At 68.8% G+C, this 23,417-nt stretch overlaps 5 protein-coding genes across 8 annotated transcripts; all 5 read left to right on the top strand.

Annotated features, from left to right (window-relative positions):
- The first annotated feature begins 1,020 nt into the window (after nucleotides 1-1,020).
- ACKR1 (atypical chemokine receptor 1 (Duffy blood group)) lies at nucleotides 1,021-3,178 on the top strand. Its single transcript, XM_074853500.1, has 2 exons — nucleotides 1,021-1,233; nucleotides 1,702-3,178. Exons 1-2 carry the CDS (start codon nucleotides 1,213-1,215, stop codon nucleotides 2,683-2,685), a joined length of 1,005 nt encoding a protein of 334 aa, XP_074709601.1. The 5' UTR covers nucleotides 1,021-1,212; the 3' UTR covers nucleotides 2,686-3,178.
- A 1,146-nt stretch (nucleotides 3,179-4,324) lies between these two features.
- On the top strand, nucleotides 4,325-5,236 carry LOC141936395 (serum amyloid P-component-like). Its single transcript, XM_074853304.1, has 2 exons — nucleotides 4,325-4,388; nucleotides 4,617-5,236. The coding sequence occupies exons 1-2, from the start codon at nucleotides 4,325-4,327 to the stop codon at nucleotides 5,234-5,236; spliced, it is 684 nt and encodes a 227-aa protein (XP_074709405.1).
- Nucleotides 5,237-5,591: 355 nt separating this feature from the next.
- On the top strand, nucleotides 5,592-7,677 carry LOC141936178 (serum amyloid P-component-like). The gene is made up of 4 exons (XM_074852932.1): nucleotides 5,592-5,724; nucleotides 6,215-6,305; nucleotides 6,485-6,654; nucleotides 6,923-7,677. The coding sequence occupies exons 1-4, from the start codon at nucleotides 5,661-5,663 to the stop codon at nucleotides 7,516-7,518; spliced, it is 921 nt and encodes a 306-aa protein (XP_074709033.1). The 5' UTR covers nucleotides 5,592-5,660; the 3' UTR covers nucleotides 7,519-7,677.
- A 271-nt stretch (nucleotides 7,678-7,948) lies between these two features.
- Nucleotides 7,949-9,301, top strand: DUSP23 (dual specificity phosphatase 23). Of its 3 annotated transcripts, XM_074852931.1 has the most exons (4): nucleotides 7,949-8,075; nucleotides 8,439-8,711; nucleotides 8,825-9,006; nucleotides 9,157-9,301. In XM_074852931.1, the coding sequence occupies exons 2-4, from the start codon at nucleotides 8,442-8,444 to the stop codon at nucleotides 9,182-9,184; spliced, it is 480 nt and encodes a 159-aa protein (XP_074709032.1). In that variant the 5' UTR covers nucleotides 7,949-8,075; nucleotides 8,439-8,441; the 3' UTR covers nucleotides 9,185-9,301. The 3 variants fall into 3 exon arrangements, with proteins under 3 accessions (XP_074709032.1, XP_074709031.1, XP_074709030.1); XM_074852930.1 differs by lacking the exon at nucleotides 7,949-8,075 and having other exon boundaries at nucleotides 8,118-8,711; nucleotides 8,894-9,006; XM_074852929.1 differs by lacking the exon at nucleotides 7,949-8,075 and having other exon boundaries at nucleotides 8,135-8,711.
- Nucleotides 9,302-11,307: 2,006 nt separating this feature from the next.
- On the top strand, nucleotides 11,308-23,021 carry IGSF9 (immunoglobulin superfamily member 9). Of its 2 annotated transcripts, XM_074852926.1 has the most exons (20): nucleotides 11,308-11,614; nucleotides 11,816-12,007; nucleotides 15,838-15,990; nucleotides 16,112-16,263; nucleotides 16,467-16,584; nucleotides 16,770-16,911; nucleotides 17,116-17,261; nucleotides 17,453-17,595; nucleotides 17,673-17,813; nucleotides 17,938-18,054; nucleotides 18,406-18,556; nucleotides 18,712-18,835; nucleotides 18,928-19,103; nucleotides 19,239-19,489; nucleotides 19,692-19,776; nucleotides 20,222-20,392; nucleotides 20,604-20,649; nucleotides 21,018-22,397; nucleotides 22,505-22,650; nucleotides 22,794-23,021. In XM_074852926.1, exons 1-20 carry the CDS (start codon nucleotides 11,557-11,559, stop codon nucleotides 22,985-22,987), a joined length of 4,086 nt encoding a protein of 1,361 aa, XP_074709027.1. In that variant the 5' UTR covers nucleotides 11,308-11,556; the 3' UTR covers nucleotides 22,988-23,021. The 2 variants fall into 2 exon arrangements, with proteins under 2 accessions (XP_074709027.1, XP_074709028.1); XM_074852927.1 differs by lacking the exons at nucleotides 18,928-19,103; nucleotides 20,604-20,649.
- Nucleotides 23,022-23,417: the final 396 nt, after the last annotated feature.

Raw genomic sequence — 23,417 nt, 5'->3', positions numbered from 1 at the left:
CCTGCGCGTCTCTGCTTCTGCCTGCGTGCGCCGGACGCTGCCAGGGCCTGGGAGGTGTCGTGGCCGTGACCCCCCGGGAGTGAGGGGGAGCCAGGGGCTCCGAGGCCAGGGGGAGGGGCAGAGCTCAGGCTGCTAGGCGGACGCAGCTTACCCCGGTGCACGGCAGGGCAGGGACAGCCCGCAGAGAGGTAGCTCAGCCCATCCCAAGCCCTTGACCAGCCTCCATCAGCTGCCTGTCCCCTGAGCCCCAGCCCTTTCACCCCCAAATCCCCCCACCCAGTCCCCCAGACACCCACCGCAGACACCCAGACCCTGACCCTCAGCTTCTCCCAAATTACCAGCCCCCCCCCAAACGACAGCAGCCCTCAGTCCCAACCCCCTGAGCACCCCCCAGCCCCACCACCCTGTGGGGGTGATGGCCACCAAGTGCCACTGGCCCCTGCCAGTCCCCCAAGCTGGGCTTGCTGCCGCTGCAACCCAGGGAGCCTGTGACTCAGCCCCAGTGCTGCAGGGTGACCTCACAGGACCCGGCCTCCCAGCAGGGCCTCCCGAGGAAGAGCTGCGGATTTCCTTGCTGTACGGGAGCTGGAAAGCACCGTGTGCCCAGGCTGCTCTGCTGTAGGGTCACCTAAGCAGTCGCCTGCATCCTGCACCCGCAGCACCCACCCTACGCCCCGGAGCCAGGCTTGCGTGCAGCCAGAATCCCTGGGATGAAACTCCACATGTGCCTGAGTCCAGGCCAGCAATAGGAGCATCCACACAGCCAGGGCGCCTGTAAATACAATCCGCAATTAATTTAAGGTCTTCTGCCAAGAAGCAATTGTTTCCTGCTCGAGAAATTGCAGGCTTGAGCTGGCAGCTCACTGGCTTTACCGGCAGCGATGGCCCACCCGTTTCCGTCAGGTCCTGGCAAAGGGGATTGCCAGGCCAGGAGGGCTGCTATGAACAAGGCAGCTCTTATCTGGTTACCGCAGTCCCTCGCCTCCCTTTCGAGCGGGAGGAGCAGAGCCTGAGGGAGAGTGAGCGGAGTGGGCCCCTCCGTGCAAGGTGTCTCTTGGAGCGCGTGCAGCGCCGTGCGTGGTGCCCATCCGAGCGCAGCCCCGCGCGGCGCCGCTGGGCACGGAGCACGCGTGGCTGAGCAGCGGCTGTGGGTACAGCACCCCTTTGAGACCCCAAACGCAGAGGAGCGGGCACCGTCCTGGGACACGCGTCATGGGCAACTGCATCCCAGTGGTGAGTGCTTCTTCCCTCCCATCCTGCTGCACAACGAGGGCTGGGGCCGCATGGGTGCATGCTGGCGAGCAGGGCTACAGCTCGCAGTGGCCACTGCTGGCCAGCACTCACTTGCAGACAGCTCAGGGGGGTTGCACCCACCTGCTGCAGGGTTTGCACCCGCCCACTGAGGGTTTGCAACCCTTCTTTGGGGCTGTAAGAAAATGCATTCTTCCCGAGCAGCGGGGCCAGCCCAGGACAATCCCACACTCCCAAGGTATCAGCTGCAGGCGCCTCCCCTCGCCCTGCAGCGTGTCCCTCCCTGATAAACCACCCTGCTCAGCCTGCACCAACCCCCCAGCACCAGCGGGGCAGCAGGTCCATGGTGGGAGCCCATTGGAGGGGACGTCTCAAGTGTGGCCATGGGATGTGGCCACCTGCAGTCGGCCAGGTACCTCCCTGCCTGACGCCCACCGGTCTCATTCGCAGAGCCCCAGCGTCCTGCAGAGCAACAGCTCCCTGGACCTGTCAGAGATCATGGGCGACCTCTCCTACGACAGCAGCACAGCCTTCCTGAACCTGTCAGAGATCATGGGTGACGTCTCCTACAACGACAGCAGCACGACCTTCCCGGATTACGATGCCGCTCCCTGCCACAACCAGTACTGTCCCCTTTTCCAGCGCGTGGCCCCCACCTTCCTGGCCATCACCTGCACCGCAGCTGCCCTGAGCACTGGGTCTCTGCTGGTGGCACTGGCCAAGCGGCCCCACGCCTGGGGCTGGCCCCAGAGCCAGGCGCTGGTAGCCCAGCTGGCCATGGCAACGGGTCTCTTTGCAGCCCTGCTGCCATCGGTGGCGGTGGGCATCGGGCAGGGCTGGCGGCTGGGCATGGGGCTGTGCAGACTCACCCACCTGCTGTGGCACTGGAGCCTCTTTGCGCAGGGGCTGCTGGTGGGCAGTGGCTCCTGCAGCACCGTCTGGTGCCGCTGGGACCCCCGGAGCCGGCGGCTGGCCGTGGCTGTGTGGGCCGGGGCGTTGCTGCTGGCAATACCAGCAGCTCTCGCCAGCGGCACGGTGGCGGCCCCAGAGACGAGCTGCATCCACCGGAGCGTGGACATCCTCTCCCCAGTGTACCTGCTGCACCTTGCCCTCTGCCTCTGCCTCTTCTTGCTGCTGCCAGCGGTGCTGCTGGTGGCCATGCTGGCTGTGCCGCAGCTGAGGGCGGGCTGGGAGCCAGGCGTTGGCGTGAGCTGGCTCTTCTTTGGGCTCTGGGTGCCCTACGGCGTGGGGCTGGCCGTGGATTTCCTCCTGCACACCCGGCTGCTGCAGCCCACCTGTGGCACCTTCGAGCACTTTGACCACGTGCTGGGGCTGAGTGAGGGGCTGGGGGTGCTGCACTGCTGCCTGGGGCCCGCAGCGCTGCTCACTGCCCGGCTCTGCCAGCGCGGGGCGGGGACCAGTGGCAGCTGCTGAGCTCCTGGCACTACAGCTGAGGGCCTCTTGCCAGCTCCGGGCCCCCCAGCACCATCCCCTCTCCCCACAGCATCCCCACCAGCCCTGCGGCTTCTTCCCCACAGGCAAATGCTCCCCCAGGACCCAGGGGGAGGGCAATGTGGGCCCATTATGTGCCAGGCTTGGTGCCTCTCCTTCCCCCACCCCCTTCCTTGGGGTCTCAGCCCCACTGTTTGGGGCCAGACACCCTGATTTGCTCAATGGAGATAGCCCTGGGGTGCCTCAAGCATCTCCCCAAGCCCCAGCGGGGTGCCAGCCCCAGGCTCCTGGACGTCTGGGGAGACTCCCAAGGCTCGGCCCCAGCCCCTCCAGCTCCAGGGGGAATTTCAGCAGGCAGGAAGGGCAGTGGCGATGTGAAGCAACAGTGGATTTTTCACTCCCTCCTGACAAGCCAAGATAAGTGTCATGTCTGAGATCAGCCCGTGGGAATTACATACAATATATACGTCTGTCAGCTGCTCGCCAAGCTCGGTTAATGGCAGGGGCTGGGGGGCACGGGGGGGCACGGGGGGGAACATCCATCACCTCTGGCCAGGCTCCTGTGGGCTGAGGGATGGGAAGTGGGAGGTGTGTGCTCTTTGTGCCTCCAAATTAGCAGGAAAAGTTCATAATGAAGCTCTGCAGTCTATTAGCGGGAAGCGGGGTGATTTATATCCAGCGCTGGAGGCATCAGCCGTCGTCCATGAGGGACGGCCACGTGCGGTCACAAGGCACAGGGGAGGCGAAACGGGTGTGGATGGAGAGCTGGAGGGCGGTGATGGAGGGGCACGAGCCTGCGGCCAGGACCTGCCCACCCGCAGGGGCACGATCTTCCCCGGCTGAGCCCAGCCCTGCGGGACCTGGGGGCCCATCCGTGGTAAACTGAAGCACTAACTCAGCCTACACCATCCCCCAAAAGGGGGCGGCTGCCCGCTGCTGCCCTGCCACCCACCCCCCCGCAGCTGCCTGTGCAGCGGCCCCGCATCCCCAGCCTGGACCCTCCAGCACCAGCCCGGCACCATCATCACGGAGCCCGGAGCAGAAAATCCTCCCCCTTCCCGACCGGGTCATACCCGGGCAGAGGACGCAGCGTCCTGGTGCCGGCCCCATCTGCTCCCAGGGCACAGCCGGACTCTCGGCCTCTTGCTGCAGTTTCTTCTGCCACCTGGCGCCCACGGCTCCGGCTTCGGGCTCCGTCCCCTTGGCCAGGATGGGATGAGCAGAGTCCTGGGACGTGCCGAGAGCTGTGGGTTGGGGTGCGGGCCTGGGGGCAGCTTCCCCTGTGCTTCTCGGACGCGCCAGGATCTAACCAGGTCAATCCTGCGGGGTTTGCCCTGGGGTGTGGGGTGAGAGGAGCGAGGCGCAGCGCAGCCGGTTGCCCCCGCTGCCGGGGTGAGCACGCGCCAGGGGCGCAGCTCCAAGGGGAGCCCCGTGCAAGCGGGTGACAGGGTCTTGCGGCGCATCCGCGTGACAGCGTGAAATCGCTCCTCCCGGGCACGCCAAGCTGCTGGGGACAGGATTGGGGGGACGTGGCTCCCCTCCCACCCTCCAGCACATAAACCCAGTGGGCAGCAGCCTGGCGCCAAGCCGTCCGCTGGCACTGACTGCAGCGCCCGGGACCATGGGCCAGCTGCAGCTCTGGCTTGCCGTCCTGGCCGGGCTCTCGGAGATGGTGGCCCAGGAAGGTAGGGGCAACGCTGGGGGACAGGAGCTGGGGGGGGACATGGCAGCAGCTCTCGGAGCCCTCTGCTTCACGTCAGACCCCAGACAGTGGGGCTGGAGGATGCTGGAGCAAGGCTGGGGTCAGCAGAGGGGACAAAGGGTCACCCGGGGGGGTGGAGGAAGTTTCAGAGGCAGTCAGAGGGGGCTGCAGGACACCCCAACCTCCCACCACATCCCCTCTCATCCCCCAGACCTGTACCGAAAGGTGTTCGTCTTCCGGAAGGACCCCAGCGATGCCTATGTGGTGCTGAGGGCCAAGCTTGAGCAGCCGCTGCAGAACTTCACCGTATGCCTGCGGTCCTACACTGACCTGACCCGGCCCTACAGCCTCTTCTCCTACGCCACCAAGGCGCAGGACAACGAGATCCTCCTCTTCAAGCCCAAGCCCAGCGAGTACCGGTTCTATGTGGGGGGCAGGTTCGTCACCTTCCGCGTCCCCGAGGGCCGCGGAGACTGGGAGCACGTCTGCACCAGCTGGGAGTCGGCCACCGGCATCGCCGAGTTTTGGCTTAACGGGAAGCCCTGGCCCCGCAAGGGGCTGCAGAGGGGCTACACGGTGGGGGTGGAGGCGGCCATCCTGCTGGGGCAGGAGCAGGATGCCTTCGGGGGCGGCTTCGACGTCTACAATTCTTTCTCGGGCGAGCTGGCCGACGTCTACCTGTGGGACGCGGGGCTGTCCCCAGACAAGATGCGAGCCGCCTACCAGTCCCTGCGCCTGCCGCCTGCTGTCGTGGCCTGGAAGACCCTGAGCTACGAAGTGAAGGGCGACGTGGTGGTGAAACCCCGGCTCCGGGAGGCGCTGGGGCCATGAGAGCTGGCCGGATCCGGGGCTGGGGCAGCCTCAGCCCCCGCTCTCCCCTCCCCGTCCCCATCACCGCTTCACTTCTATAACCCTCCAAGAAGAAGGTGCTGTCTGTGTGCCCCAGCCAGGGAGCCGCGTTCAGGACAGGGCTGGGGGCACCCCTCAGCCTGGCAGGGTGCTCCTGAGCACCGTCCCCGGGCTCCCTGCCAGCCCGCTGGGTCTGCAGGCTCCCAGGCAGGCAAACCGGCCCCGGGCCTCTCACCAGATTGTCAAACAGCCCCGTGGGTCAGTGCCCCCGGCACCTGGCCATGAAGGTCACAGGGAACGTCACTGCTGTGTAGCCACACAGACCCCGAGCAGCCCCGGGGCGGCGGTGCGGTGACTGCAGTTCCCCCTCACCACGGAGGTGCCGGTGGCCGGGCCTGGCAGCGCCATGGGGCAGCTGCGGCTCTGCCTCCTCACCTTCGTGGCACTTTTTGACCTTGCTGCCCCACAAGGTAGGGTCGGAGGGGCTGCACCGGCACCCCCTCTGGGTCCCTGGGGAGCGCGGAAGGTGCAGCGGGTGCAGGGGTCATGCAGCAGTGGTGGCGGTGGGGAGCAGTGGGGCACCCTGACTACCGCAGTGGGGTGCAGGGGGTGCAGGGGGAGGCACGGGGGTCACACAGTAGCCGTGCGGTGAGGAGGCACCCGGAGCTCTGCAGAGGGGTGCGGTGGGCACAGCGCAGCACGCTGGGGGTGAGGGGGGGGTGCAGCAGGGGTGGGAGGAGGAGATGAGATGGCAGCATAGCAAGAGCCTGAGGGGGCACCCTGAGCGCCACAGCGCGGACAGCGGCAGGGGGCAGCAGGGACACAACACCAGACACAACGCCAGGTGCCACAAGAGTGCCACAGGGCTGCGGTGGGGGCGGCGCAGGGACACGGGGCTGCCACGGGTGGGGACAAGGACACCCCCCCACCCAGTCTGGCCCTTCCCTCTGGCTCCTGCAGAAAAACTGACCGCCCAGATCCAGGCTCACCCACCGGCACCCACCCCATACCACCAGCTGATGCTCTCCTGCGAGGTCACGGGGGACCCTGGGTAAGGCACTCCCCACCCTCCCGCGGCCTCTGGCATGGCACCGGCGTGGGGCAGGCAGCTCCGGCATCCCTGGACCCGTGGGCAGTGGGAGAAGAAGGGTCTGGAGAGGGAGCACAGTGGTCCATGGCATGGCCACCCTGGGGTGTCCGCCTGCCTGAGTGACACCCGGCCCGGCTCAGCCCCCAGGAGTTCCTGTGGGAGAAGAAAGGCAAGCATGACCCTCTGCAGAAAGGCCCCGACAACATCCTCTTCTTCCCCTTCTTCAACACGACCCACTTGGGCACCTACGTCTGCACGGCCATGGGCTCGCTGGGCACTGCCGTGGCCACCTACAACCTGTGGATACAGGGTAGGGAGGGGACCAAGGGGATGGCGGGGGACAAGGGGTCTTCCCCTCCTTCCCCCTCGTCCTCACCACCCTGTGCACTTGCCACCCTGTATCACAGCCCCCACACGGCTGGTCTCGGTGGTGGAAGCCACCCCTAGGTCTGACGTGGAGGCCATCTCCAGGTTGTTGGTGGCTTCCTCACTGGCACACTGCAGCCATTTCTCCCTGGGGGACTTGCGGGACGTCTTGGCCGTGGCAGGAGCAGCCACCTCTTTCTCGCCTCCCCCAGACCTGGAGCGCCACGTGTTTGTGTATCCCCAAGAGACCACAAACTCCCACGTGCTGGTGAGGGCGAAGCCAGAGCAGCCGCTGCGGAACTTCACCGTATGCCTGCAGTCCTACACTGACCTGACCCAGCCCTACAGCCTCTTCTCCTACACCACCAAGGCGCAGGACAACGAGATCCTCCTCTTCAAGCCCAAGCCCAGCGAGTACCGGTTCTATGTGGGGGGCAAGTTCGTCACCTTCCACGTCCCCCAGAGCATCGCGGAGAGCAAGCATGTCTGCGCCAGCTGGGAGTCGGCCACCGGCATCGTGGGCTTCTGGTTCAACGGGAAGGCCTGGCCCCGCAAGGGGCTGCAGAGGGGCTACACGGTGGGGGCAGAGGCGGCCATCGTGCTGGGGCAGGAGCAGGACGCCTTCGGGGGCGGCTTCGACGCGCGGCAGTCCTTCACAGGGGAGCTCTCAGCCCTGTACATGTGGGACACGGGGCTCTCCACCTCAGAGGTGATGGGGGCCATGTACAACAAGCTCAGCAAAGCCCCCATCTTCGGCTGGAGGAACTTCCCCTACAAGATCGTGGGTGAGGTGTACCTGAAGCCCTGAGGCCCGCTGCTGGGCCAGTGCATTCCCGTGGTGGCCGGCAAGTGGTGCGTGAGCCCCGACTGCCACAGGGGCTGTGTTGTCCCCCCCTTCCCTGCTCTGTAACCCCCCCCCCCAAAGCCACCCAGCATCGCATAAATGAAGAAATGGGTTTGAAAAGCAGCAATGGTCTTTGCTGTCCAAATTGAAGCCCACCAAAGCTGAGCGTGGCTCAGGTAATTAATCCCGGCTCAGAAAACTTGTCAGGGAGAGGGTCAGCGGTAGAGGAGGGAGGGGAAGGGGCTGCCGCCAGCCCAGGGGCCCTGCTCCCATCCTGGGGACACCGGGGCCGGGGCGCGGGGGGACAGCACCGGGCACTCCCTTGCCCAGTGCTCGGGGGGCGCAGCCCCGCGTCCCGGTGCCCCGGGCACTTGCAGTCCCGGAGCCCGGGGGGCGCTGCCCCGTATCCCGGCGGCCGCCGCGGCCCCGCCGCTGGCAGAAGGTCTCGGCCCGCCCGCGCCGCCGCCCTTCGCAGACGCTCGCCGGGCCCCGCTCCGCTCCGCCGCCGCGCGGCCTCCCCGGTACGGCGGGGCGGGCGGGGCCCGGGGCTGCGCGGGGCGGCCTACGGGGATCGGCCGGGCCGGTGCGGGGCCCCGCTCGGGGCAAGCCGCGGGGGCCGGGCCCGCCCGGGGAGGCCTATGGGGGGGCTCCGGCCGGTGCGGGACTGCCGGGGGGACGGGCCCGGGGATCTCGGGGGCCCGAACTGGGGGGTCCTGGCCAGGGAGGGTCGGGGGGGCCCGGCCGTGGTCTCCCCGGGGGCCCTGAACTGGGGGGCCGGGGGGGCCCGGCCGTGGTCTCCCGGGGCTCCGTCCCGCCGAGGTCCCCAGAGCGGCCCCGTCCCCGGGGAACGCGGCGGCGCAGGCCCACGGTGCTGGTCCCTGCAGGCGATGGCGGCGTCCGAGCCCCCCAACTTCTCGTGGGTGGCGGAGGGGCGGCTGGCGGGCCTGGCCATGCCGCGGGAGCCGGGGCACTACCGGTTCCTGCAGGGCCAGGGCGTGCGGCACCTGGTATCGCTGTCGGAGCGGGCGCCCCCGCACCACGGCTGCTGCCCCGCCGTCCGGCTGCACCGGCTCCGCGTGCCCGACTTCAGCCCCCCGACGCCCGCGCAGATCCAGAGCTTCCTGCGGCTGGTGGAGGAGGCCAACGCCCGCGGCGAGGTACGGGGGCCCATCACGGCGGGGAGGTGGCACCGCAGGGGGGTGACAGTGCTGGGGAGCGTGGGGGGGCCGCCACAGGGACGTGACGGTGACGGTGCGGTGCTGCCGGCCAGGCCGTGGCCGTGCACTGCCTGCTGGGGCACGGCCGCACCGGCACCATGCTGGCCTGCTACCTGGCGAAGGCGCGGAAGATGAACGGTGGCGACGCCATCCGGGAGATCCGGCGGCTGCGGCCTGGCTCTATCGAGACGCGGGAGCAGGAGCAAGCCGTGATCCAGTTCTGCCAGAGCGCTGGGTAGGTGCAGCCCCGCGGCAGGGGGGGGCTCTCTCCGGAGGGGCTCCCCGTGCTGCGCCGGGGCCGCGGCTGCGGTGTGCCGGCGCGATGAGCGCAAGGGGAACTGCGCTCCCAAAGCCGGTCTCGCCAGTGGGATCTGCCCCACCTTAGCGCTGGAGCAGACAGCGAGGAGGCCTGAGCACGACCATCTCCCCGGGCAGCGTGTGCCAGAGACCGTCACCCAAAACGGCGGGGGCCTTTCCCAGCCCCGAGGTGCTGCCGTCTGCTCCCTCCCACATTAAAGGACTCTCCTGTGGCTTCTCTCCAGGTCTCTGTGGGGGGAACCGCCGGGCAGCACATGCATGTGTGGCTCTGCCGGGCTCGCTGCCACCTCGCCACGCTACCTGCGGGGGTCCTGGCTCCTGGGTCTCTGCCCGGCCGCGGCCCTTGGGGATTGCCAGCGGCTGCGCTTCAGACACCGGTGGGCGGGCCCCAGAGCTGGTTGTCCCCAAAGCAGTGATGCCATGTGGAGGGTGGCAGCCGTGTCAGCGCATGGGGGCCGGCCTGGGACGTTGACGCGTAAAGTTTAGCTTAGGTGGAATTTAGGCATCTCTGTCCAAAAGTGCAATCCTGAAAATCTCCTCTCAGCTGCTCCTAACCTTGGTGGCATTTAAATCCTAAGTGCAAGAAGTGTCACCATCCCCATTCCTGGGAGTGTGGCACACGGCCAGGAGCGCCTGGTGCTCACTGGGCATGAGCATCATGTCCATGCCCCGGGCTGGCGGGGCCGTCACCTCTGACAGGCAGCTCCGTGGCCCCCAGATGTTGCTCCAAAATACCAAAATGTCATCATCTTTCCTCATGAACAAAGCACCAGGGTGGTGGCACTGGGCACAGCTGTTTTGCCAGCTCAGAGCCATGGCTGGTGGCAACTGACTGTCTCAGGGTGGCTGCAGCACCCCAGTGTCTCCTCTCCTGGACCCGGCTTCTCCTGCAGGGCCTGGGCTGGGACCATGGGGACAGAGGAGGTGACCAGGGGGTCTTCGCTGCAGAGTGCGGGACACCCCAGAAGGCAGGGGGGAGATGACAGTCCATGGTTCTGCCCAGTGCCCCATGGCCCTTCCCAGTGGGGATTCGGGAAGCGCCTGTGTGCCATGAGTGATGCTGTGGCCCTGATGGGCCATGACGCCACATCGGGGCGTGGGGCCGTCCGGGGGTGCTGGGCTCTGCCCACACCCTTTGCCTGGGGCACGAGTGGCTGCGGGGGCGGGGGGGAGGGGGGTGGGGACGATGGGGACTCCCGGGCAGTGCTGTCCAGCCACAGCGCCTAAGCCCGTGGGAGCTGCAGGACTCACATGGGCCCGTGAGATGCAGGAAAGCAGCTTAACTGCGGAATTACTTTAACTCCTCTTACTTTAGCTCTGTCCTTAATAGTCTCTCAGGCTCAGGGGGCCAGGCCAGGCCGGGCTGACGGGGGGGACCGCGGACCCTCTGCCCCAGGGAAGGGGGGCCGAGACAGGGGGCTCTGCCCCGGCATCCCCGTCCCCGTGCCCGGCCGAGACTCGGTGGCGCCGCAGAGCAGGGCCTGGCCCGGCAGCGCAGTCTGGCACAGCCGTGCTCGACCCTCGGTGCCGGGCTCCGTCGTGGCGACAGGACGCGGGGGATGTCCCCTCCCCGGTCAGCCCCTGTCCCCAGAGGCCTTCCAGAGCCCCCAGCCTGGTGGGCAGTCAGCTCCGGCTCAGCCTGGCGGGGACACTGCCGCGGTGGCCGTCCCCGGGCCAGGGACACGTTTAGGATGGGATTAGCGAGGAGGCAGCGGGGCAGGTCAGGGGCCCTGGCGCGATGGCGGTCACGGGGGTGCCCCTGCCCACGCCTGCGCCGCCTCCCTGCCACGGGGCTGTGCGCGGCTCGGCTCGGCACGATGCGGGGTGCTGGGCAGGGCTGGGCCCGGCCGGGCTCGGCCCGCAGCAGCCCGGGGGGTGCCGGGCGTTGCCGACGCTCCCGGACCGGCAGCGCGCAGGTGTCGCACACACGGTTCCGCGTCACGCGCACGGCGCTTCCCGAGCCCCAGGGGCGCGTCACACTCCCGCGCCGTCCGCCCGCGTCTCCCTCCGCTCCCGCCAGAACTACAATTCCCAGCAGCCCTCGCGGCTCCCCCCGCCCTGCTTCACCATTGGCCACCTCGGGAGCGCCGTGGCGCCGATTGGCTGTCGCCGTGGCAACGGGCGGCGCGGGGCGCCGGGGGCGTGGCCGGAGGCGCGGCCCGGGGCGGCCCCTCGGGTTTGTTTGCGGCCGCCCGGCGGCGGCGGCGGCCGGAGCGGAGCCGAGCTCAGCCCAGCCCAGCTCAGCCCCCGCGGGACGGGCATGAGGAGCGGCGGGACGCGGAGTCGCCAGCGCCCCCCGCCCGGGGCCGGTGCGCCGTGGGCAGCCCGGCGGAGCCCGCCGGTCCGCGGTCCCTGAGGCGCTGGCCCCCGGTGACCGGCCGCTGGCCCTCGGCGGCCGCCGCCGCTCGGTCCTCAGCCCCGCTCCGGCGGGGCCGCCGCGGGAGCCGCCTGAGGGGGCACCTGGGCTATGCGGTGGTGGCTGCGCGCCGCCCTCCTCAGCCTGCTCGCCGGCGCCGGCGCTGAGGGTAAGGGGACGCCGTCCCGCCCCGCGGCGGAGGGGCCGGGAGCCCGGGGCCGGGGCGGGAGCGGCCGCGCTGCCGGCGGGGCCGGTCTGGCCGGTGCCGGGGCGCGGGCGGCGGCGGGGGCAGCGCACGTGGTGCCGGGGGGGCGGCTCGGTCAGGGTCTCGCCCGCTGTGGGGTCACCCCTCCCGCCTTGGTCCCGGCAGGCAGCGGCCAGAGCGAGTCCCAGGCCGTGGTGGGGCGAGTCGGGGGGAGCACGGTGCTGGGCTGCGGCCTCCTGGGCGCCCACGAGGCCCGACCCCCTCTCTACGTGATCGAGTGGGTCCGATTCGGCTTCATCCTCCCCATCTTCATCAAGTTCGGGCTCTACTCGCCGCGGGTGGACCCGGAGTACGTCGGTAGGTCCTGCGGCGGTGGGGGGCGATGGGGTCCTGGGGGGCCCTCCTGGCCCCGGTCTCTGGGCCAGGACCGGCCTGGGGCAGTGCTGGAGGCCCGGCCGGGCTGGCTCTGGCGTCCCCGCTGGCCCTGGCTGGGCCCGCGTTAATCACGCTCCCGGGCGCGGGGCTCTCCCTCTGGTCCCGGGCAGCGGGAGGGGCCTTGTGGGTCCCCGGGGGGAGTCCCCTCCTCGTGCAGCAGCCGCAGGGACGGCTGGAGCGGGAGGCGCAGGGCATGTGGGTGCCCAGCACGCAGGGGAGAGGTGGCTCCTGGCCCAGCTTGGCAGCGGGAGGGTTCCCCGCAGGGGCGGAGAGTGGGAGAAGCTGCCCGGGGAAGGTGGGTCCCATCGGTGGCCTCCAGCTGCTGGGGCTCCCCTAGCACCACCCGCTTGGGAGTGGGGCGGCCCCGCACCTGCCTGCCTGTGCCCGGGCTCTGGGTCCCTGGCGCTGCCTGGCCGCGCTGCCCGGGCTCTCCCGGCTGCTCTGCTGAGGCCGCGGGTGCCCCGGCGCTGCCAGGCCGCTGCCTCGGCCCCTGCGGGTCACTTGAAGGTTGAGCCTAGGAAGGGGATTTTGGTGAAGCTGCTAATTGGTAGCGCTGGGCTGACTGGGATTTGGAGCAAAGCTGCGCTGGGGAAGGGCTGCGGCGTGGGAGGGGGATATTCTCCTCTTTACGGGATATTTAAAGTGAAGCGATGTCAGACCTTGAGGGATCCCTGCGAGCAGGGAGATGAAGACAACAGGAGCGTCCCTCGAGGATGGGGAAGCTGGGGAGGAGGGAAAGGGCTGGCAGCTGACTGGCGTTTTGGGCCGAGCGTGGCCCCAACAGCCTGTGGCAGCGACGCACCAAAATCCTCCCTCCAGTCCTCCCATGGGATCACACGGGGAGGGCCGGAGCACCAGACTGTGCCTAGGTCAGGAGCCTGTCGCTGCTGCCAAAATCAGCCCTTGCCTAAAAAGCGCACGGCAGGCTGAGGTTTGAGCCACCCCCCCTCCTGCCTGGCTGCTTCTTCCGGGGCTGTGCAGGAGGAGACTGATTTGGGGGCACACCTGGGTCTCTCCCCGCTGTCAGCCTGTGCCCAGGGACACCCTCGCTCTGCAGCCAGCCCCGAGCTGGCACTGTGGGACCGGCGGTGACCGCAAACCCTCCGGTGACAACAAGGCACCTGCTTTCCTGGGAGGCCTGGGCTGGGCTCCTGTTACCTGAGCCCAGCATCGTGGGGCCCCTCGGCTGCAGGAGCTCGGGTTACCCAGAAGGGGCCTGGCAGCATCCTGCCTGCTCCTGCCTGCGCTGCCCTCAGTCCTCTCCCTGTCCCTGCTGCCAGCACGGCCCTGGGGGGCTGGGGGGGCAGGGGATCAGTGCTGGGGGAAGGGGGCTGGCAGCTGTAATGAGAGCGAGGTAGGGGGGCTGGTGGCTGTCACCATGGCAGCGGGATGGCTGGTTTACAGTCCTCTGGGGGGCTGGGAAGGGATGGAGGGAAGGGCAGGGGCTCTGGGTACAGGGGAAGGGCGAGGACAGCCCCTCCTCCAACCCTTCCCAGGCAGAGCAGATCAGGCCTCACCCAGAGGGGCTGGGGAGCTGCTGCTGTCACCCACATCCCTCGTGGGGCAGTTGGGGGCATCCTGGGGACAGGGTGGGCCACAGCTACCTCTGGGAGCCCTTGAGTCGCTTGGGGGGATGGGGGCAGCTCTCCCCCATGTGCTACTGTCCCCAACGGTGTCACAGGCCACTGTGCCCTGCTGTCTGCTGGCCTGGAGCAGGGCCAGTGATGCTGGTCAGGCCGCCTGCGCAAGCACCCCATTCCTGACAGCAAGCACGGTGGCTGGGGCTACAGCCCCCTTTGTGTCCCTCTGAATGACGGTTGCCAGGCACTGGGGGATGCTGGTCCGGAGGGCAGCGGCGGTTTTGTTATCGGCGGGGTGGTGGAAGAGGAGGAGGGGGCTGGGGCCGGCACGGGGGATTAGGGGGAGGCTGGGGGGCGTCCCCAGGGCACTCTGATCCCTTCCAAAGGGACCTTTGTTCAGGAGCCTGCTGCTCCCACCGGCTCCTGGGGGCTGTGAGCTGGCAGCTGCAGGCAGGGATGGGGTTTCCGGAGCTCTCTGGAGCTGCCCTGCTTCCCAGGGCTCAGCATGGGAGCTGGCTCTGGGGCGAGGGGCGGAGGGACCCCTCTCCCATGGCTGCTTGGCTGTTGCTCCCACCCCGCCACCCCCCTCATGTTCCAGGTTTGCCTGGGGTGTTGCTGTGTGCTCCGAGTGAGGGGCGCCACCGGAGGCACCCAGATACGTCCGTCTGTGTCCCCGCACCTCCTGCCACGGGAGATGCCGTGGGTCTGGGTTGGAGCTGGCCTGGGGAGCAGCAGGAGGGGTGGGGGATGCGGCGGGTGGCTGCAGCGGCTGGAGGAAGCTCTGGGTGCTGTTGGGGAAAGGTTCACACATGTTTGTGCACTGGGTGTGCGCAGGGCTGTGTGGCCCCAGCACTCCACATGTGATCCTGTCCCTCGGCCGCCCAGCCTCTGTGCCCCAACCAGCCTGCCCGGGCCCTGCCGCTCCTCCTCCTCCTCACCAGGCTGGTCTGGCGGGGTGCAGCCTCCCGCTGCCGGTGGCACCCACGCAGTGCCTGGCCTGGGCTCCGGTGGCTCGGGCAGTGTGCAGGGACTGCCTGTGGCACCAAGCTTCTGCACAGAGCTGACAGCAGGGTTTGGCAAAACCTGCTTTGTTGGAAACACGTCCAGAAGCTGCTGGTCCCAGGGAGCTCTGGGGAGTTACCAGGAGTGTCACAGACCGCCCTGGTGCCAGGAACTGTGTGTGGCACTGCCAGCAGCACAGTGGCTGTAGCCTTGCCCTGGTGTACTGGCAGCAAGGCCACCCCAGGCAATGCCACACCTGGGGCTAGACCCACATCCCAGCCTGGAGCAGCTCTCTGGGCCGTGGAGGCCGGCAGCGGGGACAGGGGCACAGAGCCGGGGGGTGCCAGGGCGGTGGGTGATGCTGGCTGTGCGCCCCACGCAGGGCTGAGCCAACTGCCTGCTGCACGCCTGAGCCGATTATGGCTCTGATAATAGCCCAGGGGATTAAAGGGCTGCGCTCGCTGTCGCTGTTGCTTTGCGCCCTTATCCTCCTCCTCATCAAAGAGGCTGTGGGGCACGGGGCTGCTGCCTGCTCGGGGTGAGGGTCCCACGGCCCGGGAGCGCCCCTGCTGCCGTGTGCCCCTCGAGGGGTCTGTGTCCCTGCAAGGCGGATGGGGGTTCAGCCAGACCCCCCCTGTGCCGTGGGGAGAGGGGACAGCACAGGGGTGCCTGGAGCTTAGGAGGGATCCTAAGGGTGAGACTGCTGGGGGGGGCTCCTGGGGGAAAGGGTGGCCGAGGCTGCAGGGGAAGGGTCCCCAAAAGGCAAGGGGGAAGGGTGCGGGGAGGGATTTTGCAGACAGGCTGGCAGCTTGAGGAGAGGCAGTGGGACCAGCTGCAGGGAGCGATGCTCGAGGTGGACAGACCCTCCTGGGGTCCCTGCCAAGGCCACCCTTGGCGAGGGTGGGCAGCAGAGCCCGTCACCACGTCCTCTCCTGTCTCCCCGAGAGCAGGAGGGGGTGTAGTGCTAAATGTCAGTGTGACCAACCTCCACCGCGGCACGGCCGCCCTGGCTTTTGTCCCACGGCCTTTCCTAGCCCCCCATCGTGCCAGCCGAGGCAGGAGAAGCCTGAGCGTGGCCTGGCTGCACGGGCAGACCCTGCTGCTGGCAGGCCCCGGGGGGGGGCAGGTGGCCAGGGGACGCGGCTGTGACGGCCGCTCCTGCGTGTGCAGGTCGCGTGCGGATCGAGGAAGGCGCCTCGCTGCGCATCGACCTCCTGCGTGCTGAGGACCAAGGCTGGTACGAGTGCCGTGTGCTCTTCCTTGACCAGCACAGCACTGACGCCGACTTCCAGAACGGCACCTGGATCCACCTCACTGTCAACGGTACCAGTGATCCCACCCCCGGGCACTGCTCTGCCCGCCACTGGCCTGGGACTGAATCTGCTGCTCTTCCAAGGCCAGTTGATCTGGAGCTGGGGCTGAGCGTCTGGGCTTGTCTTTACAGCACCCCCCACCTTCCTGGAGACCCCCCCTGCGTTCGTGGAGGTGCGGGACCAGGACGCGCTGAGCCTTACCTGCACAGCTGCCGGCAACCCCCAGCCCGTTGTCATCTGGAAGAGGAGCGACCTGGCTGTCCAGAGCGGGGACACGGTGCAGGTGAGGGTGGAAGTCAGCAGTTAACCCTCACCAGGGTCTCGTGGGGCAGCCAGACGTGCAGAGCAATGCAACTCTGCTTGGCTGGAGTGCGGGCACCTGTCCCCACCGTGGTGGCACCCCCCTCCTGCCCCTGGCCCTGCCCGCAGCGCCACAGTCCTGAGTTCCCATCCCTTGGCCATGCCACGCACCCGCTGCCCTTGCAGGTGAGGAACGGGACACTGAGCATCGCCGTCGTGGAGCGCACCAGTGCCGGCACCTACACCTGCCACGCGTCCAGCAAGGAGGGCACCATCACCCACACCACCCGCGTGCTCGTGCAGGGTAGGAGCCGTTGCTCTCCCAGCGCTGGCCACGTGGGCCACCCCGCTGGGTGCTGCCGCAGAGCACGGAGGGAGACACGTCACGGGGGCTGGTTGTGGGGCAGGCGCGGGTATGATGGGCTTTGGGAGCAACTGGGGCCATCCCTTGTCCCCAGCCCTCACCATCACTTCTGCTCCACGCTGCAGGGCCACCCGTCATTGTGGTGCCACCCCAGAACATCACCGTCAACGTCTCCCAGGATGTCTTTCTGGCATGCCAGGCTGAGGCATACCCGGGAAACCTCACCTACACCTGGTTCCAGGGCAACAGCAACGTCTTCCACCTCAGGTACAGCGGGGATGGGGATGGCAGTGAGGCAGCCGTGGGCTCCTGCCGGCAGTGCTGGGGCAGGCAGGGGCTGCTGTGCCCTGTGAAGCCTGGATTCGAGCGCGATGGGCAGGCTGGATGCGCGGCAGGGGGGTTTGCTCACCGCGGGGCTCTGGGGACGGTCCCAGACGCGCCGCTCGCCACTGCCCTCCCCTTCCCTTGCAGCCACCTCCAGGCTCGGGTCCGCGTCCTGGTGGACGGGAGTCTGCTGCTCCAGCGAACGACCCCGGACGACGCTGGCAAATACACCTGCATCCCCAGCAACGGGCTGTGGAAGCCGCCCTCCGCCTCGGCCTTTGTCACAGTGCTGTGTAAGAGCCCCACAGCCCCTCGCAAGCCCAGACCATGCTGTCACCAACTCCGCCTGCAGAAAGGCCCTGCTGGGCCAGGCCGTGGGGGTCCCTGCGGGCCATGGTGGGAAGGGGGGGCCCCTTCAGCAGCCACGGGGACCTGGCCCCCCGCCACCCTTGCTCAGGCCCTGGCACCCTGCTTGTCCTTGCAGATCCGGCACAGGTGACCACCATGCTCCCAGAGACCCCCCTGCCCAAGGGGATGCAGGGGGTGATCCGCTGCCCCGCCAGGGCCAACCCCCCCCTGCTCTCTGTCAGCTGGACAAGGGATGGGCGCCCTCTGGAGCTGGACAAGGTGCCACCACTCGCGCCCTCCCCTGCCTCCCCACGCCCTCGAGCCCCTCGTCCTGACCCCACGCCCCCCTCTCCCAGCTCCCTGGCTGGTCCACGAGACCGGACGGCTCCATCGTCATTGCGACGGGGAACGACGATGCGCTGGGAGTGTACACATGTACCCCGTACAACAGCTACGGCACCGCCGGCACCTCCCAGCCCACGCGTGTCCTGCTGAAGGTGAGGCTGGGTGGGGGGCACACTGCCCGCGCCCAGGCTGTTCCCACCCTGCCATGCCCATTGCCTCCCCTGCCACGAGTCTGCGCCCTGTCCCACCTGCCGCCAAGCCCTGCCTGTCTTCCAGGACCCCCCTGCCTTCACAGTTCGCCCCAAGGAGGAATACTTCCAGGAGGTGGGCCGGGAGCTGGTGATCCCCTGCGCGGCCCACGGGGATCCCCCGCCCACCGTCGCCTGGCTGAAGGTAGGAGCTGCTGCTCTGGGGAACCAGCGGAGCCCTGCCGGGAGGCAGACACTCCCCTTGACCTCTGGGGCATCGCTCCTGGGGCCGTCCCCACAGACGCGGCAGGGTCATCTCTCTCCTGGCTCCTGCGGGAGAAGAGGCCCAGGGCACTTTGCTTGTGTTGCCCTCTAAGAAACCAGGGCAAGATCCTGCGCCTATTCCTAACCCAGCCCCAGGGTGGTGGATCACGTCAGGTCCTGTTCTCCCCGAGGCCCTGGTGCTGCAGCGTCGCCGCAGAGCGGCTGCCCGGCCCTGCGGTGCAGTGGGCTGGGTGGTCACCTGCCGTCAGCCTGCCCATGCCTTGCCACGCAGGTGGGCAGCACAGGGAAGAGCGGTGCCCAGGTGGATGGCAACAGCAGCCTCGTCTTCCGCCCGCTTGTCAAGGAGCAGCACGGGGTCTGGGAGTGCGTGGCCACCAACCAGGTAGCCAGCGTCAGCACCGCCACCTCCGTCCATGTCCTGGGTGAGTCGTCAGTCCCTGGTGGGGCCGGCATCGCCCGTGTCTGCCCTGGGGTGGACAGTGCGGCCCCCCCGTGCTGGGAGGGGTGGAAGTGCCCCTGCACAGCTGTTGCCCAAGCTGCCCGGTCTGATACGTCTTCTCTCTGCATCCCCCGCCAGGTACCAGCCCTCATGCTGTCACCAACGTCTCCGTGCTCCCACTGCTGCTGGCAGCCAACATCTCCTGGGAGCCAGGGTTCGATGGAGGCTATTTCCAGAGGTTCAGCGTCTGGTACACGCCACTGTGAGTTCCCGCAGGCAGAGCCTGGCGTCCCCCACTGCCTCCGTCCCACCGGAGCTGTCAGCTCTGGACTCACGGGTCCCACATCTCCTCAGGGTGAAGCATCCGCTCCGAGCCCACCATGACTGGGTGTCGCTCTCGGTGCCGGTGGGGGCTCAGCACCTCATGGTGGAGAATCTGCAGCCAGACATGAGCTACCAGTTCAGCGTTCTGGCCCAGAACAAGCTAGGCAGTGGCCCCTTCAGCCAGATTGTCACCTCTGTGCCCAGGGGTAAGAGGGGGCCTGTGCGCTCCCCAGAGCAGCCCCCGTCCCCCCTCCCAGGCCCTCAAGCACCTGAGAGGTTCCTGTTTCTGCCCTGCTGTCCCCTGGGATCAGCTCCCACACCAGCATCTCCTTTCTCCTCAGGCTTCCCAGTGACCACAGTGCCTCCAGAGCCGCCGGCCATGACCATGCGCATCTTCCTGTCCCCGCCGCAGGCTCTGACGGCCAACGAGACTGTGCGTGGGGTCCTGCTGCAATGGGAGCCCCCAGCTCAGTTCTCGGTGGCGCTGAGTGGCTACGCGCTGGAGCTGCGGCAGGACAAGGGTGGCTGGGAGGTGCTGGACCGCTCCATCCCCAGCACAGAGACCCAGATCCTGGTGCCGGGACTGATCAAGGTGGGAATCTCACCAGGTGCTCCCTGGCTGCGGGGCAGCTCTGAGGGGACGCAGCAAGTGAGGGGGTCAGATCTCCTGCACTGCTGCTACCCGGAGATGGGGCATCTGGCGATGCCGCAGAGCTGCTTGGCTCTGCCTCTGTGTGGGCTGAAGCTTGGCTAGCCACCGTTCCAACAAGGCTAATGGCCCTCTGCTCCACCAGGACGCCTTCTACGAGTTCCGACTGGTGGCCTTTGCTGGCAGCTACATCAGCGATCCCAGCAACACGGTGAATGTCTCCACAGCAGGTGAGGCCTGGGCTACCACCCACTTGCTCTTCCTGCCCTGAGGATAGAAACCAGAGGTGTAAAGCGCCCAGTGTGGTCTAGGATCTTCCCAAACAGAAACACCTTCACCCTGTCCCACCCCAAGTGTCCCTGCTGCTAGACCAGGGCACGCAGAGCCTAGAGCAGGACCCCCAAAGCTAATGCCGTGGGAACATCCATCTCCACATGCGGATCTGGCGTGACATCGTTCTCACGGACCAGGCAGCGGGAGAGCTCTGTGCAGAGCATCCCTGCTCCTGGTGGAGGGCACAGGTCTGCCCGAAGACAGACCAGCCCTGAGGGCTGAGAGCGCCGAGGCTTCGCTGTTCAGCAGCGTGATCCTGGCGACCTGAGGGAGGCTGTGCCCGCTGTGCTGGCGAGCTCCGCAGGGAACTGAGCCTCTGATGGTGTCTCCTGTCTAACCCAGGCATGGAGGTGTATCCGTCTCGCACCCAGCTGCCAGAGCTCCTGCCGCAGCCAGTGCTGGCCGGGGTCATCGGGGGGATCTGCTTCCTCAGCGTGGCTGTCATCTTCAGCACCGTGGCCGCCTGCATCATGAACCGCCGGCGTGCTGCCCGCATCCAGAAGCGAAGGCAAGGTAGGAGCCGGCTGGCCGGGTGCCAGCACCTGGATCCCGGTGCTGCGGGAAAGCTCGGAGCGCCGCGTGCACGGTGGCAGGACCCGGTGCCCAGGGAAGGGACAGGCCAGCCTGGGGTTGTGGTAGGGCTGAGCGGGTGCTGCCGTCTCCTCCTCATCATCACTTTGAGTTGCTCGCTGTGTGATCCCCTTGTGTTCTCATGACCTTCCAGATCCACCACTCGTCTTCTCCCCCAGCAAGAAGCTTTCACTTCCACAGTAAGTCATGCCATGCCACGCTCCTTCCTCCTCCCGCTCCCTCCCTGTCTTGCTGCGCTCCCCATCATTCATTTGCCTCTGGTTGGGGGCAGAGGGACAGGCTGGGGGGCAGCTGCCCCCTCGCCACTGGCCAAGGGCTGGCCGCAGGGGTGACGTTAGGACGGGGTGCTGGGGTCAGGGGGTGCCGTGGCGTAGGGCTCCCCGGGGGAGTTTTGGCTGAAGAAAGGATCAGAAAGTGCAGCAGCAGCGGTGCAGGGTCACGGTACCTGCTGCCAGATGCCTGGCACAAGGTCGCCCCACGCAGGGGGCAGCTGGACAAGCCTGGAGTCAGGACAGGGGTGCTGCAGCAGTTCCCTTCTTCCTTACAGCAATTCTCGTGGCTCTGGTAGCCCAGACAGCACGGTGAAGCTGAAGCTGCAGCCGTCTCCCTACCGGAGCCTGCGCCGGACGCTGCTGTGGGGCGAGAAGGCCGGTACCAGCCTGGGTCTCAGCATCACCGGGGCCAGCTCCCGGTACGCCGTGTACGAGAGCCACGTCGGGGAGCACGTGCCCCTGGAGCGGATCTGCCGTGGCCCTGACGGGCGCTTCGTGGTAGAGACCAACACGCGGCCACAGGAGAGCGGCTGTGGGGTGCTGCCCTACACCAAGCCAGAGCCATACCTGCAGCAGGACCCCTTGGGGCCGCAGCCTGAGCCCTACCTCCAGCTGCCCACGGAGGAGGAGGAGGAGGAGGAGGAGCCCATCTGGCGCAAGGGAGTCTCGCTGCGCCCCCGGCCGACGGGGCAGGCCTACCGGGGAGCCTGTGCCGCTGGCTACCGCCAGGGCCGCTACTTTGGCTACAGCAGCAGCAGCAGCCCCGTGGACGAGGCTGCGGCATTGTGCATCGTCAACATCAGCCCCGTGGCCTCCGCCGCAACTTTGCCTTACAGCACCGTGGAGGAGCCGCGTGACAGCCCCGGCAGCGCCCTGTGGGACTCACTGCCCCTTGAGGGCTCCCGCCGGCCGCCCCTCGGCCCCCTGGCTCCCCCCAGCCCCAGTTCTGGGGGCAGCCGGCAGCCGGCCAGCCCCCCAGCCCAGAGCGGGATCCTCCAGTACCTGAGCCTGCCCTTCTTCAAGGAGATGTGTGTTGATGGCGACTGGCCACCCCCGGAGGAGCCGGCAGAGCCCGGCCACGCCAGCGGCCAGCCCCAGCCAGAGCCCGCTGCCAGCCCCCCCCCAGCCCTGCCGGGGACTGGGGGCTCCCCACAGCGCGCGGGGCAGATGCTGTGCCCAGACTGCGTTGATACATGTGCCAATGTCACCTCCCCCCCAGCCACCGCTTTCCTCAAGCCCCCCCCGCTGCCACCGGGTCCCGGCAAGGCCTCGCTGCCCGGCACCGCCGCCTGGCCCGGCTCCGCCAGCCCCGGGGCCGGCCTGCGGCTCCGCGCCCAGCTGGCCCACGGCACGGCTGCTGGCAGCGCCAGGACTGAGGCCGTGCCCTCGGCCAGCACCGCAGAGCCCAGCGCGGCCCCGGGCAGGCCGCCGGACCCATCCCCCCTGGAGAAGCTGCCCCGGGGCAGTCTGACCAGCCAGAGCAGCGGCCGGGGCAGCGCGTCCTTCCTGCGGCCCCCCTCCCTGGCGCCGTCCCTGGGGGTCAACTGCCTGGGCCCCACCCTCGGGGACGGAGGCAGCTGGCACGGCGGAGGCGGCTCGGTGGCGGAGGAGGGCAGAGCGAGGACGGATCCGGCCCTCGGCGGCGTCGGGAAGAGGTGAGCAGGGGCAGGACCCTGGACACGAGCCCCGCTGCGGGTCCCCTCCCTGCCTCCCCCTGTGTCCCCCCACCCCTCGGGGCCCGCCCTGACGCCCGTCCCCGCAGGAGGAACACCTCGGTGGACGAGAACTACGAGTGGGACGCGGAGTTCGCCCTCGAGTCGGACATCCTGGAGGCGCTGCAGCTCTACCGCAGCGGGGACCCGGCGCGGCCCGTCTCCACCATCGCCCTGCGCGACCTGGAGCGGCAGAGTGAGTGCGGCCCCCCCCCGCCCCCCCTGCCCTTCCCCGGGCCGTGGGGAAGGGGGGGCCGGGGCTCCTTGGCACCCGCACGCCTGGGGCGGCCCCGCGGGCGGGTGACGCAGCGGGGCCCGACGCTGCCTGTCTCCTCGCAGAGCCCGGCGGCGGCTCCTCCCCGGTGAGCTCGGTGTCGGCGGAGGCGTTGGCGGCGGCGGGCAGCCCCCGGGACCGCGGCACAGCCCAGCGCCAGGACCCGGCCCCCCCGCGGCGCCCCGGGGAGGGGGCCCGGCCGCGGCTGCGCCCCCGCGGGGGCTGCGCCGAGCGCTTCGAGCTGGCCACGCTGCTGTAGGAGCCCGGCCGGGGAATAAAGCGGCGAGCGAGCAGCGGCGGCTCGTCTGTGGGAGGGGACAGGGCCCCCCGCGCCCCCCCAGGGCCCCCCGAACCCCCTTCCCGGCCCTTCCCCGCTCTGCGGCCCCTCCCGGCCCTTCCCCGCCCGCGGCCCCTCCCGGCCCCCCGGTGCCCCCCTCGCGCAGGGCGGGGCCCGCGCGCCGCGTGCCCTTATATGGGCATCCCGCGGGAGCGCGTCACGGGGCGGGGCCTGGGGCGAGTTACGTCACCGCCAGCCCGGGGCGTTCCGGGGGTCACAGCGGGTCCCCCCCGCCCCGCCCCGGGTCACCCCCGGCTGCCCCGTCACGTCCACCCGTGTCGCCCCGTTCTGCCCCTTGGGGGCCCCAGACCTGCCCCCGCTGTGCCCCCGGGGTCCCCCCGTGTCCCCTCGG

This window comes from Strix uralensis, chromosome 32 (genome assembly GCF_047716275.1).
Source record: "Strix uralensis isolate ZFMK-TIS-50842 chromosome 32, bStrUra1, whole genome shotgun sequence".
In the NCBI taxonomy this organism is placed as follows: domain Eukaryota; kingdom Metazoa; phylum Chordata; class Aves; order Strigiformes; family Strigidae; genus Strix; species Strix uralensis.
This window is presented reverse-complemented; position numbering and strand designations above follow the sequence as displayed.